Here is an 11,509-nt window from a genome sequence, read left to right as displayed (position 1 = left end):
CCCTATCTGGTTCCCCCTCCCCTGCCTGGACCTGTTCCCTCCCATGTTCTCGCTAACTCCCCATCACCTATACCCGCCAGTCGCACTCTCACCATCCTTTACTTGAATACGCGCTCCTTGGTGAAACACCAACTAGAAATCTACTGTTTATTAGAAGATACTAATGTAGATATCCTCTTCTTATCTGAGTCTTGGCTGACGGAGGACTCTGCACCCGATATTTTGGCCGCCCTCCCCATCGGCTATTACATTCTTCATGTTAATCGCCCCGGGGGGCAAGCTGGCGGAGGAGTAGCAGCTATTATTCGCAAGGAACACGTATTTTCCACCTTAAACTGCACTCCCATTCCCAATTCTCAAACCCTCGTCATCCAGCTTCGCTCAACCACTACCTCCCTTATCTGTGTCCTCATGTACAGACCTCCCACCTACATGCCGGCTTTTGCTGAAGCTTTTGGGGAACTTCTCTCCCAGCTTCTCATAAATCACTCCAGAATCCTTATCTTGGGAGATTTTAATTACTGGCCCACTGACCCCCAAGAATGCCGACTTTCTAAGCTGTTCTCAGACACCCTCACTAGCCTGAACTGTCAGCAACTGATTTCTGCCCCCACCCACTGCAAGGGGCACATACTCGACCAGGTTTGGACTGCCAATCTCGATCATTCTCCTCCCTTGATCACCCCCTGCACCTGGTCAGACCATTACTTTGTCTCTTTCTCCATTGATCTTCCCAGTTTTTCTCGCCCCCCGCGCCCCGCTAGCATCACAGCCCGCAACTGGAAGAATGCCGACATGTCAATACTCCATTCCCTTCTGGCGACTTCAGCCCCCTCAGCCTCAGAATCTGTCTCGGACCAAGCTTCCGCTCTCGAATACTGGGTGAAGACAGCTGCTGATTCTGTAGCCCCTCTAAAGGCTATCAAAGTCTCACGCCCCCACGATGCCCAGCGCTGGTTCACGGACCAGCTGAAATTAGACAAACTGGCTCTTCGGCAGGCCGAACGGCGCTGGCGCCACAAATATGACCCAGCACTTAAGACCGAATTTACAAACCTACTTAGCAAATACAAATCCTCCATTCTAGAGGCTAAGACTTCCTATTTCTCCGGTAAAATCCTGGCGTCGGCTTCAAAAGCCAAAGACATCTTTTCAATAGTCAATGAGCTCTCCCTCCCCGATCGTGTCACCCTCCCACCTGTTCCTACTCAGGCTTTGTGTGATGAGCTCAATGCTTTCTTTCTAGATAAGATTTCCACCATTAAAAATAACATTTCTCCACCTTCCCCTACCAAATCACTTCCCCTCCCCCCGGAAAATTCTCAGAAATTTCTATCCTTCCCTCCTATTTCCATCACCGAATTCAACAGTCTTCTTCACAAAGTTAGCTCCGGGTCCCCAAAGGATTGCTGCCCCCCACACATTTTCAAAGAAATCTTTATGCACTGCCCTGACCCCGCTCTAGCCCTTCTCAACTCCTCTTTAACATCAGGCATCGTCCCTGAAGCTTTCAAGCAGGCGGTAGTGTTACCCATCCTGAAAAAGCCCAGCGCGGACCCCCTAGTGCTAAGCAACTATAGACCGATTTCCCTTCTCCCTTTCTTGGGAAAGATCCTAGAGACCTACGTCACTAAATGCTTGAGCACTTTTATTGAGTCTTCTTTCTTCCTTGATCCCCAGCAGGCGGGCTTCCGCCCCCTGCATTCTACGGAAATGGTGATTGCAGCCGTGATGGACACACTTCGAACTGGAGCTGACAACAATATCTCCCAGGCCCTCGTATTGTTAGACCTGTCGGCGGCTTTTGACACGGTCGATCACACTATTTTGATCGACCGTGTCAGAAACGCCGGTATTCGGGGCACTGCCCTCGACTGGGTTCGATCCTTCTTGCAGGACCGTTCCCAGGCAGTCCACCTTTCCACCTTCTCTGCTTCTTCTCTCCCCCTCACTTGTGGTGTTCCCCAGGGTTCGGCTCTCTCTCCCCTCCTTTTCAATTTGTATATGCAACCACTCATGGCTTCTCTCGCCATTCTTCTGCTACAATATACAATTATGCCGACGATTTACAACTGATTTTTCCCCTGGACACTACACCTTCCTCTCGCCTCAACTTCCAAACCACCATGTTACTCATCTCGGACTGGATGGCTCACAGCCAGCTCAAGCTGAATCCGTCTAAAACGGAACTTGTCCTGGTAGGCGGTCCTTCCAGTCCTTGGGATGCCAACTATTGGCCGCCCTCTCTGGGCCTCCCCCCCTGCCCGGTCAGCTCTGTGAAAAGCCTAGGAGTGATCATCTCGGAGGATCTCTCCATGAAACCTCAGATCTCTGCGGTAACATCATCCTGCTTTTTCCAGCTACGCAGGATCCGCAAGATCTGTAGATTTCTAACTAGAGAGGCACTCATTCTAGTAATACTGGCTCTGGTCATCTCCAGAATCGACTTCGCCAACATTCTGTATGTGGGGATTCCTGCCTATCAGCTTCACAAACTTCAGCTGATCCAGAACCAGGCAGCACGCCTGGTGTACCACCAACCCAAACATCAGCATGTCTCCCCCCTTCTGAGGAGCCTTCATTGGCTCCCAGTGGCTAAACGATGCTCCTTTAAGCTAGGCTGCACCCTATTCAAATCTTTGCATGACCAGGCCCCAGTTTTCATTTCCTCCAAACTTAAGCTCTACTCCCCAATCCACGGTCCTCTGCCAATAATCTCCTTTGCACTCCATCTTTCCGCCGTAAAAAACATGGAGGATCATGCTTTTCTTTTTTAGGCCCCTCCTACTGGAATTCCCTCCCTTCTTCCTTTCGCCATCTTACCTCATATGAGCTGTTCCGCAAAACCCTCAAAACACACTTAATCAAGGCGGCTTCCGAGTAACTCTCCTGCCCTGGCTAGCTATGTTTGTTATGAGCGCCAAGAAACCGTCTCGGTGTACGTGCGCGGTATAAATTTTTTTTAACATAACATAACTTTTACCCCAATTTGTAAACTATCAATGAGCAGATTTCCCACTAAGATTGAAAGGGGAGGGGGGTGGGGGGCTTGTTGTCTACAAAATCTCTAACTGGGAAGCGAAGTCTGAGCTATGCATGCCAGATTCCCCCCCCTCCCCCCCCCCTTCAGTGCTGTATATGTGGCAGAGAACATGTTGGCATTTAAGCATTGCTGGACAGAGTGAGGGGCCGTTTCTTGTGAAGTTGCCTGTTGGCGGATGTAAACTGACCATGTTTTTTAGGTCTGAATGAGGTGGATTCCAGCTGGCTGTTCTGTATTCCACTTTTGTGTGAGGGGTTCGCTATCCATTAAGTGGATCTGGCACATGTATTTGCTGACTGTAGTGTTTTACCTCCCCCTGCATTCATAACGCCAAGAAACTTGCAAACCAGACTGGATTTAATTTAAGATTACACGTACAGCATTTTTCCAGGAATGATGGAAAAATGTTTTCCCCATAAGGAATTACAGGAGAATTATTTCAGTCTGACCACTGGCACCAGTAATTAAAAAAAAATGTCCTATCAAGCGTGAAGGAAATGTTAAATTCTAGTAAGTACACAAAGCCTAAATTATGCAGAACTTTCTTTACTGATTTTGTCACAGCCATTAAACTACCCAGTAGGCATGTCAAGAACTACAAAACTGTCCAGTCGTAACATCAGTAACCATGTAAAACGGTCTGAATAATAGTCCTTTTTGCACTAAGGAAGTTTTACTCAATCGGGGTTCTTTAGGCCTTTGCATGAAAACCTAGGTGTTCTGGTTTAATCATTTATCATCTGACCTAACAGGTTGAAGATTCTTCTGTTGAGTGAAACTTATTGCATTTACTTGCCAATGCATACAAATGCCAATAAGATAAGCATAATTCGTGTTTGAGCCCACAAGATAATCATAATTAGTATTTTAGAGCCCAAGGCATATCACTATTTACAATATTACAATCAAATTGCTCTTTTTGGAACACACACTGCCGGTTGGGTTTAAAAAGATGCTCCCTTTCAGGAGGGATAATATCCTCGCCTCATTAATACATTAAAACTATCAGTCGTGGTTGCTAGGAAATGTTTAATTCTGTGTCGGGACCAGTTAGCAAGTGGTTTTAAATTGAATTTTGTGAAGGTAGATTCAGCGGACCAGTATGCTGCCCTCTGTCTCAAGTCTGGCCCCAAGAGTCATGGCTTTAGAAGACATCCCTTTATATTGCATCACCCATCTAACTAATGGGGGGGTTATACCGTGTTGAGGCTGTTATAGAAATTAATAGTTGAGTAACCCCTCGAGTTCTGAGCTCTCTGCAAACACTTTCTTATTCGTGAAAACACCTCACCGCAGAGAGCTTTGTGTTGTCTGGGAATGAAGGATACTGATCCGTGCAGCTGTTAGACGGAGTTGTCTTCACAATTGCCAAACTTGCAAAATCTGAGGGTACAAGATTAGCACAGTAGTTCCAAAGCTTGCACGTCCACAATTCTGTTTGCAAAAAACGAGGAGTAGAAGCATGGTTTAATTTAGGTGAAAAAAAGTTGCTTATGAAAAGTCTGGATTGTCTTGACAAAAGGTGAAATCTCCGCACTAAGTTAACCACATATTTTGGAATATTTTGGTGCCGGAGGGTGCGACAACCGGATACCTTTCCCACACTCCCTGACGAGTCCACAAAACTGATGGAACACCTTCACTTCAAGATACTGGCCAGCCCCACCGCCGCCCTCCCAGGAACCCTCATCTACCGACCCCCTGGACCCTTCGCCAACTCCATCACGGACATTATCTCCCCGCAGGCCATCGCCTCCACCAACTACACCCTGCTGGGAGACCTCCACTTCCACCTCGACAATCAACTGGACCCCAACACCACGTGCCTCCTGGACAACCTCCACAACATTGGACTCCGCCAGATCGTAACCGAGCCCACGCACTCAGCAGGACACACCCTCGACCCCCTCTTCACTACAGGAAACTCCATCACCTTCAGCCACACCACCGAACCCCCATGGACCGACAATCGTTGCGTCCACTTCACCTTCAGAACACCCACCATCCACTGGACCAAAATCACCGATGACCAGCTCACCTCCTCACTCAACAACTCCACCCCAACCATCGCGGAAAACGACGACCCCAACACCGCAGCCCGAACCCTGCATAGGTGGATCTCGTACAGCACCAACACCATAGCCCCCCTCAAGAAAAACAATACCCGTGCCAAGAAAGCCAGATGGTTTACCACCGAACTTCGAGAGTCCAGGCGCACATGCCGCTGCCTCAAAGACATGGAGAAACACCAAATCCACAGAAGCCCACAACGTCGGAGCCGCCACCAACGCCCACCATCAACTCATCAGAGAAACGAGGAAAAAAGCGATTGAAGACAGAATCTCCACCCACGCACACAACAGCAAGGAACTCTTCAGCATCAAGGAGTTCGCGCAACCCACCAGCGAGTCTACCGACATCCCTCCCTCACAAGACCTCTGCGACAAACTCAGCATCTTTTTCCACCACAAAATCAAGAGCATCTACGACAACTTCGACGAAGACAACCAACACACAGAACCCTCACCAACCACCCCGACACCCGGAAACTAGCGATTGATGACTGGACAGCCCTCACCACTGAAGACACACTGAAGACAATGAAGTCAATCCACTCAGGGGCCCCCACGGACCCCTACCCCCACCACATCTTCAACAGAGCCGCCAACACCATCGCGCCCATGCTCTGCCACACCATCAACCGCTCCCTGGTGACCGCCTCGTTCCCCGACGACTGGAAACATGCCGAGGTCAACCCCCTCCTGAAGAAACCCTCAGCGGACCCCACCGACCTCAAACTACAGACCGATCTCCCTGCTCCCGTTCCCAGCAAAAGTCATCGAGAAAGCCATCAACAGCCAACTCGCCACTTTCATTGAAGAACACAACATCCTCGACTCCTCCCAATCCGGCTTCAGAAAAAAACACAGTACGGAAACCGCCCTCCTCGCCGCAACAGACGACATCCGTACCTTACTGGACAAAGGAGAAACAGTAGCCCTCATCCTCCTCGACCTATCAGCGGCGTTCGACAGTCTCCCACCGCACCCTAATACGCAGACTCTACGATGCAGGAATCCAGGACAAGGCCCTCGACTGGATTTGCTCCTTCCTCTCCGGCAGGACGCAGCAGGTCAGACTCCCCCCTTTCTTCTCGGACCCCACACCTACCACCTGCGGAGTCCCCCAGGGCTCCTCCCTCAGCCCGACGCTCTTCAACGTCTACATGGCTCCCGAAAGGCAGTCACTCACGCCCTGGTCACTAGCAGACTCTACTACGGCAACGCACTCTACGCCGGAATAAACAAAAACCTCATCCGCAAGCTACAGAACATCCAGAATGCCGCCGCAAGACTGGTCCTCAACCTGCCAAAACACTGCCACATCTCCCAGCACCTGCGCACACTCCACTGGCTCCTTGTCGAGGCGAGAATCACCTTTAAGATGCTCACCCACGCACACAAGGCCCTCCACGGCACCGGACCAGCATACCTGAACAGCCGACTCACATTCCACGCACCCCAAAGGACCCTACGATCAGCCCAGCTTTCCTACGTCGTGATCCCTCGCACCAGAAAGACCAGATCGGGAGGCCGTTCCTTCTCCTTCCTCGCGGCCAAAGCATGGAATGCCCTTCCGCTCCACCTCAGACAGACCACATCGCTCCCCATCTTCGCAAGAAACCTCAAAACCTGGCTCTTCGACAGACCCCCTCCTTGATGGAATGGAACCTGCACCCCCCTTCGCCCCTCCCCCCCCACCCCAAGCACCTTGAAACCCTCACGGGTGAGTAGTCACGCTTTAACAAACTCCTGATTGATTCATTAACTTGGAGAAGTGGATGAAAACCAGGCTGAGTGCTTGATATTGAACTGTGCCCAGAAGAAACTGCTTAGTTGAGGATTTATGTACACTTTACCTTCTGGTATGTTGAGATTGAAAACCAGTACAATCTGCCCCTGTGGGATCAACTTGTCTTTCCACGTACCAATTAGAACTTGCTGGTCTGTACTTGTTAGTTTCCTAGGGCTGCTGTAGGAAGAGGGTAGCTTCCTGTGAAAAGTCCTGGCACATTCCTTTGTTGCATGAAATATGCCATGAAAAAGATGGTTGTGCATTATCGTATGGGGTTCTCCTCTGGTTCCCTGACAGATTTGTCGGTGAAATGGAATCGTAACCGTAAAGTTGCATATCCTCCAGAAGTAGGGGTAACCAAGGCTCCGACTTTCATATCGGAGTCACCAGAACTATCTCCACCTGTAGCTTCCTGGCTCGATTCACTACACTGGCCATCAGCATGAAGATGAGACCCCAGCCCCAACTTTGTAGAAACGGATCCACCTGAGGTAAACTCCATTCTCCAGTTGAAGTATTATGGAACTTGAGCATTCAATGTGGTTGCAAATAATTCACTGAGTGGTGGTCTCCGTGCACAGTTAGTGCAATACCTGTTGGTAAAGTAGACCGTTTGCCTACCGTGGCACATGAACTGCTGCAGCACTGATCCCATCTATAGGCAGTAGTTACAGAAATCATTGGCAATCTGTTAGCATCTTCGACTTGGTATTCCCAGTTTGTCTACTTAATGAATTGCTGAGACATCCATCTTCAGAAGGATTCAACATCTGACCCTGCCCGTTGCAAAACTTTTTTTTTTGGGTAAATTATTTTTTATTGAGAAACATCAATACAATGACTTTTCAGTGGAAGTAGTACATTAGGCAACAGGGGAGCAGTAGGGAAATCACAATATACAGAAAAGAATGTGGAAGGTCTAGGGTGAAGGGTGATCCTCCGTATTGAGAGTCAGAGGAGGTTGACGTATATCTCCTCGGTAGGAGTTCCACAAGCGCCAATAACGGGTCCATTTTTTTTTTTAGGACATCCACGGGCCACATAGTTTTTTCTCGCAACATTTCCCAATCCAAGTCTTTTTCCCAGTCTCGCACTATAGGAGGGAGCGATTTCCCCCTTCGCTGGGCAATGTTTCTTTTAGCTAGCATTAGCCCCAATGTAACCCACTGTATCAAGCAGACATTCAAATCTGTAGGTTCCCAGATGTTTAATAGACACCTGCAGACTTCTAGATGGACTTGCACGGACAAGACAGTATTTATGATGTCATGGATGTTACGCCAATAAGGTTGGATCAGCTCTCATAGCCAGACTATATGAATGAAGGTTCTCAGCTGGCCACATCCTAGTCTAGTCTCCCTCGTCTGCCCTCCTCATCCGTACCAATTGGGGCCCCATTATGTAAACACTGTGTAGGAATTTTAGTGAGGGGACAGGTATTGCCACCACTCTAGGAGATATCCTCCTGCCACTCCTCATGGTCCATTTCAATGAAGTCTCTGGTCCACTTTTCTCGGAGGACTTGAAGAGGATCCAAGATATTGTTGACCAGTTTTTTGTTTTGTATGTCAGTGAAATGTTTCTGTCAGGAATATGGCAGTCTAGTACTCTATCTTCTAGCTGGGATGAGTCTGATAGTGTGACCCAGGCTGCAAGTGAATGCGTAATGCGTGTCTGACCTGCGTGTAGCGGAAGCGTTCCGAGTCAGCCAACTTGTACTGATGCTGCAATGTGGCGAAGGATTGAATATCCGTTTTTCCCACAGATCGCCAATCCCGGAAATACCAAAGAGATCCCATTTGTCAAATCCCTTAGACCGCCACAAATTGCCCAGTTGTTCGGAATTCCATAGCAGCGTTGCAAGTGTTGGCCTACGCTCCCAACCAAGACATTTAGTGGCCTCATGCTAGACATGTACCGCGTGTTTAGTGGGGCCCGTAAGTGTGTAGCACTTGGTTCTAGAGTAGAGGGCTCTGTTGAAGTTCACCCGAAAGGAGCCATCTATGCGTATTATAACCTGGGTCTCCAGGCTGGGCATAAGTACAGTGGTTAATGGAGGACAGATGAGCCACCCAGTAGTACAATTAGATATTGGGAAGACTGATGCCCCCGTCATACCAGTTCAGGGAAAGCTTACAGAGAGCGGTATGTGGTTTGCCATTCCACAATAGATCCCGTTGGTGGCTCACCATCCCTGCGGAGCATCGTTGCATCACCCGCCACTTGCTTCCAGCTCATCCCGTCCCCTCTTCTCCTTCCCCCTCAGTACATTTCCTGCCGCGGCCTCGCTGCCCGCCTCCAGGCTGCTCCTTCCTCCCCGCCTCACGAAGGTGCACCAGAGGCAAGCCCGTCTGCACCTGGATCGCGCCCAGCACCAGAACACCTGGACCCAGCGCTCTCCACAACGCCAGACTCCGATACAACGCCAGCACTCTCCTCGCACTCAACACCAGCCGTGACAACTGCTGCTGCCAGGCTGCCCGAAGTGCACCCACGGGACCTTTCTCTTGCCGCACCTGCAACAGAACCCCCAAACCTCCAAGGACCGGACCCAAACACCTTCGCTGCATCCTCAACACCCGCTTCGCGCACACACGCCGTCTAGCTCTGAGACCTGCTCGACGCCTCCGCCCCAGACGTTGCCTTCTTGACCGATACTTGGTGGAACGACTCCTCGGCACCCAACATCGCCATAGCCATCCCGGACGGCTACAAGATCACCCGCACGGAATTGGAGGAGGTCTAGCCATCATCCTCAAGTCCACCCTCCAGTGCTACAGACTACACCCTCAACACCACCGAACACCTGCACTTCCAGGTCCACATCGACCCCAACACCACCCTCAGAGGAAGACTCGTCTACAGACCACCCGAACCCAAGCTCAGTTCTGCGACTCCATCACCGACCTCGCCAGCACCTACGCACTCTCCTCCACAGATTACATCCTCCTCGGAGACCTGAACTTCCACGTCTAACAACGACGACGCCAACTCCACCACCCTCATCGACAACTTAGGCCTCGGACAACTCGTTTTCGCACCCACCCATGCTGCCAGCCACACGCTTGACCCAGTCTTCGCCACAAACACCCACGTCGTCTTCAACCACACCACCGAACTCCATTGGACCGACAACCGCTGCATCCATTTCACCTTCCAGAAACCAACCACGCACCACCGCACCAACAGCTGCCCCGCTGCTGCTGGAGCAAAGTCACGAACACCAGCTGACCTCCACCCTCGCCCAGTACCCTCCCACAACTCAGACGCCGCTGCCATTAACCTCAGACAGTGGATCGATGACTGCGCCAACACCCTCGCCCGCTCAAGAAACCCTCCAACAACCACACCAGCAATAAAGCCACATGACTCACCAAGGAGCTCCAGACCTCCAAACGCACATGTCGGAAACTGAAGAAATGGCTCCACGAACATACACTGGACAGCCACGCAGCCCACAAGGACACCATCCACAGACATCACCACCTCATCAGAACAGCCAAGAGATCCGCCTTCAAAGCCCACCTGGACAACCGCACAAGACAGCGAAGAGCTATTCAACATAGTGAATGAACTCGCCAACACCATCCCGCCCTCACAAGATCTGTGCGACTCACTGGCCACCTTCTTCCACCACAAGATAGCCGACATCCGCGACCGCTTGAACACCATGACCGCCCGACAACACCAGACTCCAACACTCCCTCGAACACCACCAGCACCAACCACCGGACCTTCTGGTCCAACGACACGCGCACGGCCATGAACTCCATCCACTTAGGATCACCATCGGACCCCTGCCCACACCACCTATTCAACAAAGGGGACGCAATCATCGCACCCCAACTACGGAAGGTCATCAACATCTTCAAAACAGTGACATTCCCAGAAAGCTGGAAGCACGCTGAAATCAATGCCCTCAAGAAGCCCAAGGCGGACCTCAAGAACTTCCAGCCCATCTCCCTGCTCCCCTTCCCTGCAAAGGTCATCAAGAAAATAGCCAACATGGAACTGAAGCCACCTCGAGAATAACCACATATTAGACCCGTCCCAGTCTGGATTCAGACGAAACCACAGCACCAAGACATCCCCATCGCTGCCACAGACTAAATCAGGTGCCAACTTGACAACGGCGAGACATCAGCCCTCATCCTCCTGGACCTGTCAGCCGCCTTCAACACGGTCTGCCACCACACACTGAAGACACTCCTCCAAGGCAAGAGAAGGCCCTGGACTGGACCACGTCCTTCCTCTCCGGCAGAACCTAGAGTCCACCTCCCACCCTTCCGATCTGAAGCCACCGACATCTGCGGCGTAACCCAGGGCTCATCCCTCAGTCAACCCTGTTCAGCGTCTACTTGGCCCCCCTCGCACAAGTGGCCTGCCAGCACGACCTCAACATAAGTCTCCTAAGCCGATGACACTGAGCTCATCCTCTCCCTCACCAAAGACCCGCACACCGCCAGAACCAACCTCCACGAGGGAATGAAGGCCGTTGCCAAGTGGATGAGGAGCAGCTGAGGAACTCTGACAAGACAGAGGTCCTCATCCTCTGCTCCACCCCCTCTGCCTGGGACGACTCCTGGTGGCCTACCACACTGGGAACAGCAC

The 11,509-nt window shown here is 51.0% G+C and overlaps 1 protein-coding gene across 1 annotated transcript in view; it reads left to right on the top strand.

Annotated features, from left to right (window-relative positions):
• The first annotated feature begins 795 nt into the window (after nucleotides 1-795).
• LOC147701541 (uncharacterized) overlaps nucleotides 796-11,509 on the top strand; it is a 28,953-nt gene continuing 18,239 nt past the window's right edge. The window contains exon 1 of the mRNA XM_086929350.1: nucleotides 796-1,111. Within this exon, the coding sequence (XP_086785476.1) occupies nucleotides 796-1,111 (316 nt within the window). The remainder of the gene's footprint in view (nucleotides 1,112-11,509) is intronic.

Source organism: Lissotriton vulgaris, chromosome 7 (assembly GCF_964263255.1).
Source record: "Lissotriton vulgaris chromosome 7, aLisVul1.2, whole genome shotgun sequence".
NCBI lineage: Eukaryota > Metazoa > Chordata > Amphibia > Caudata > Salamandridae > Lissotriton > Lissotriton vulgaris.
This window is presented reverse-complemented; position numbering and strand designations above follow the sequence as displayed.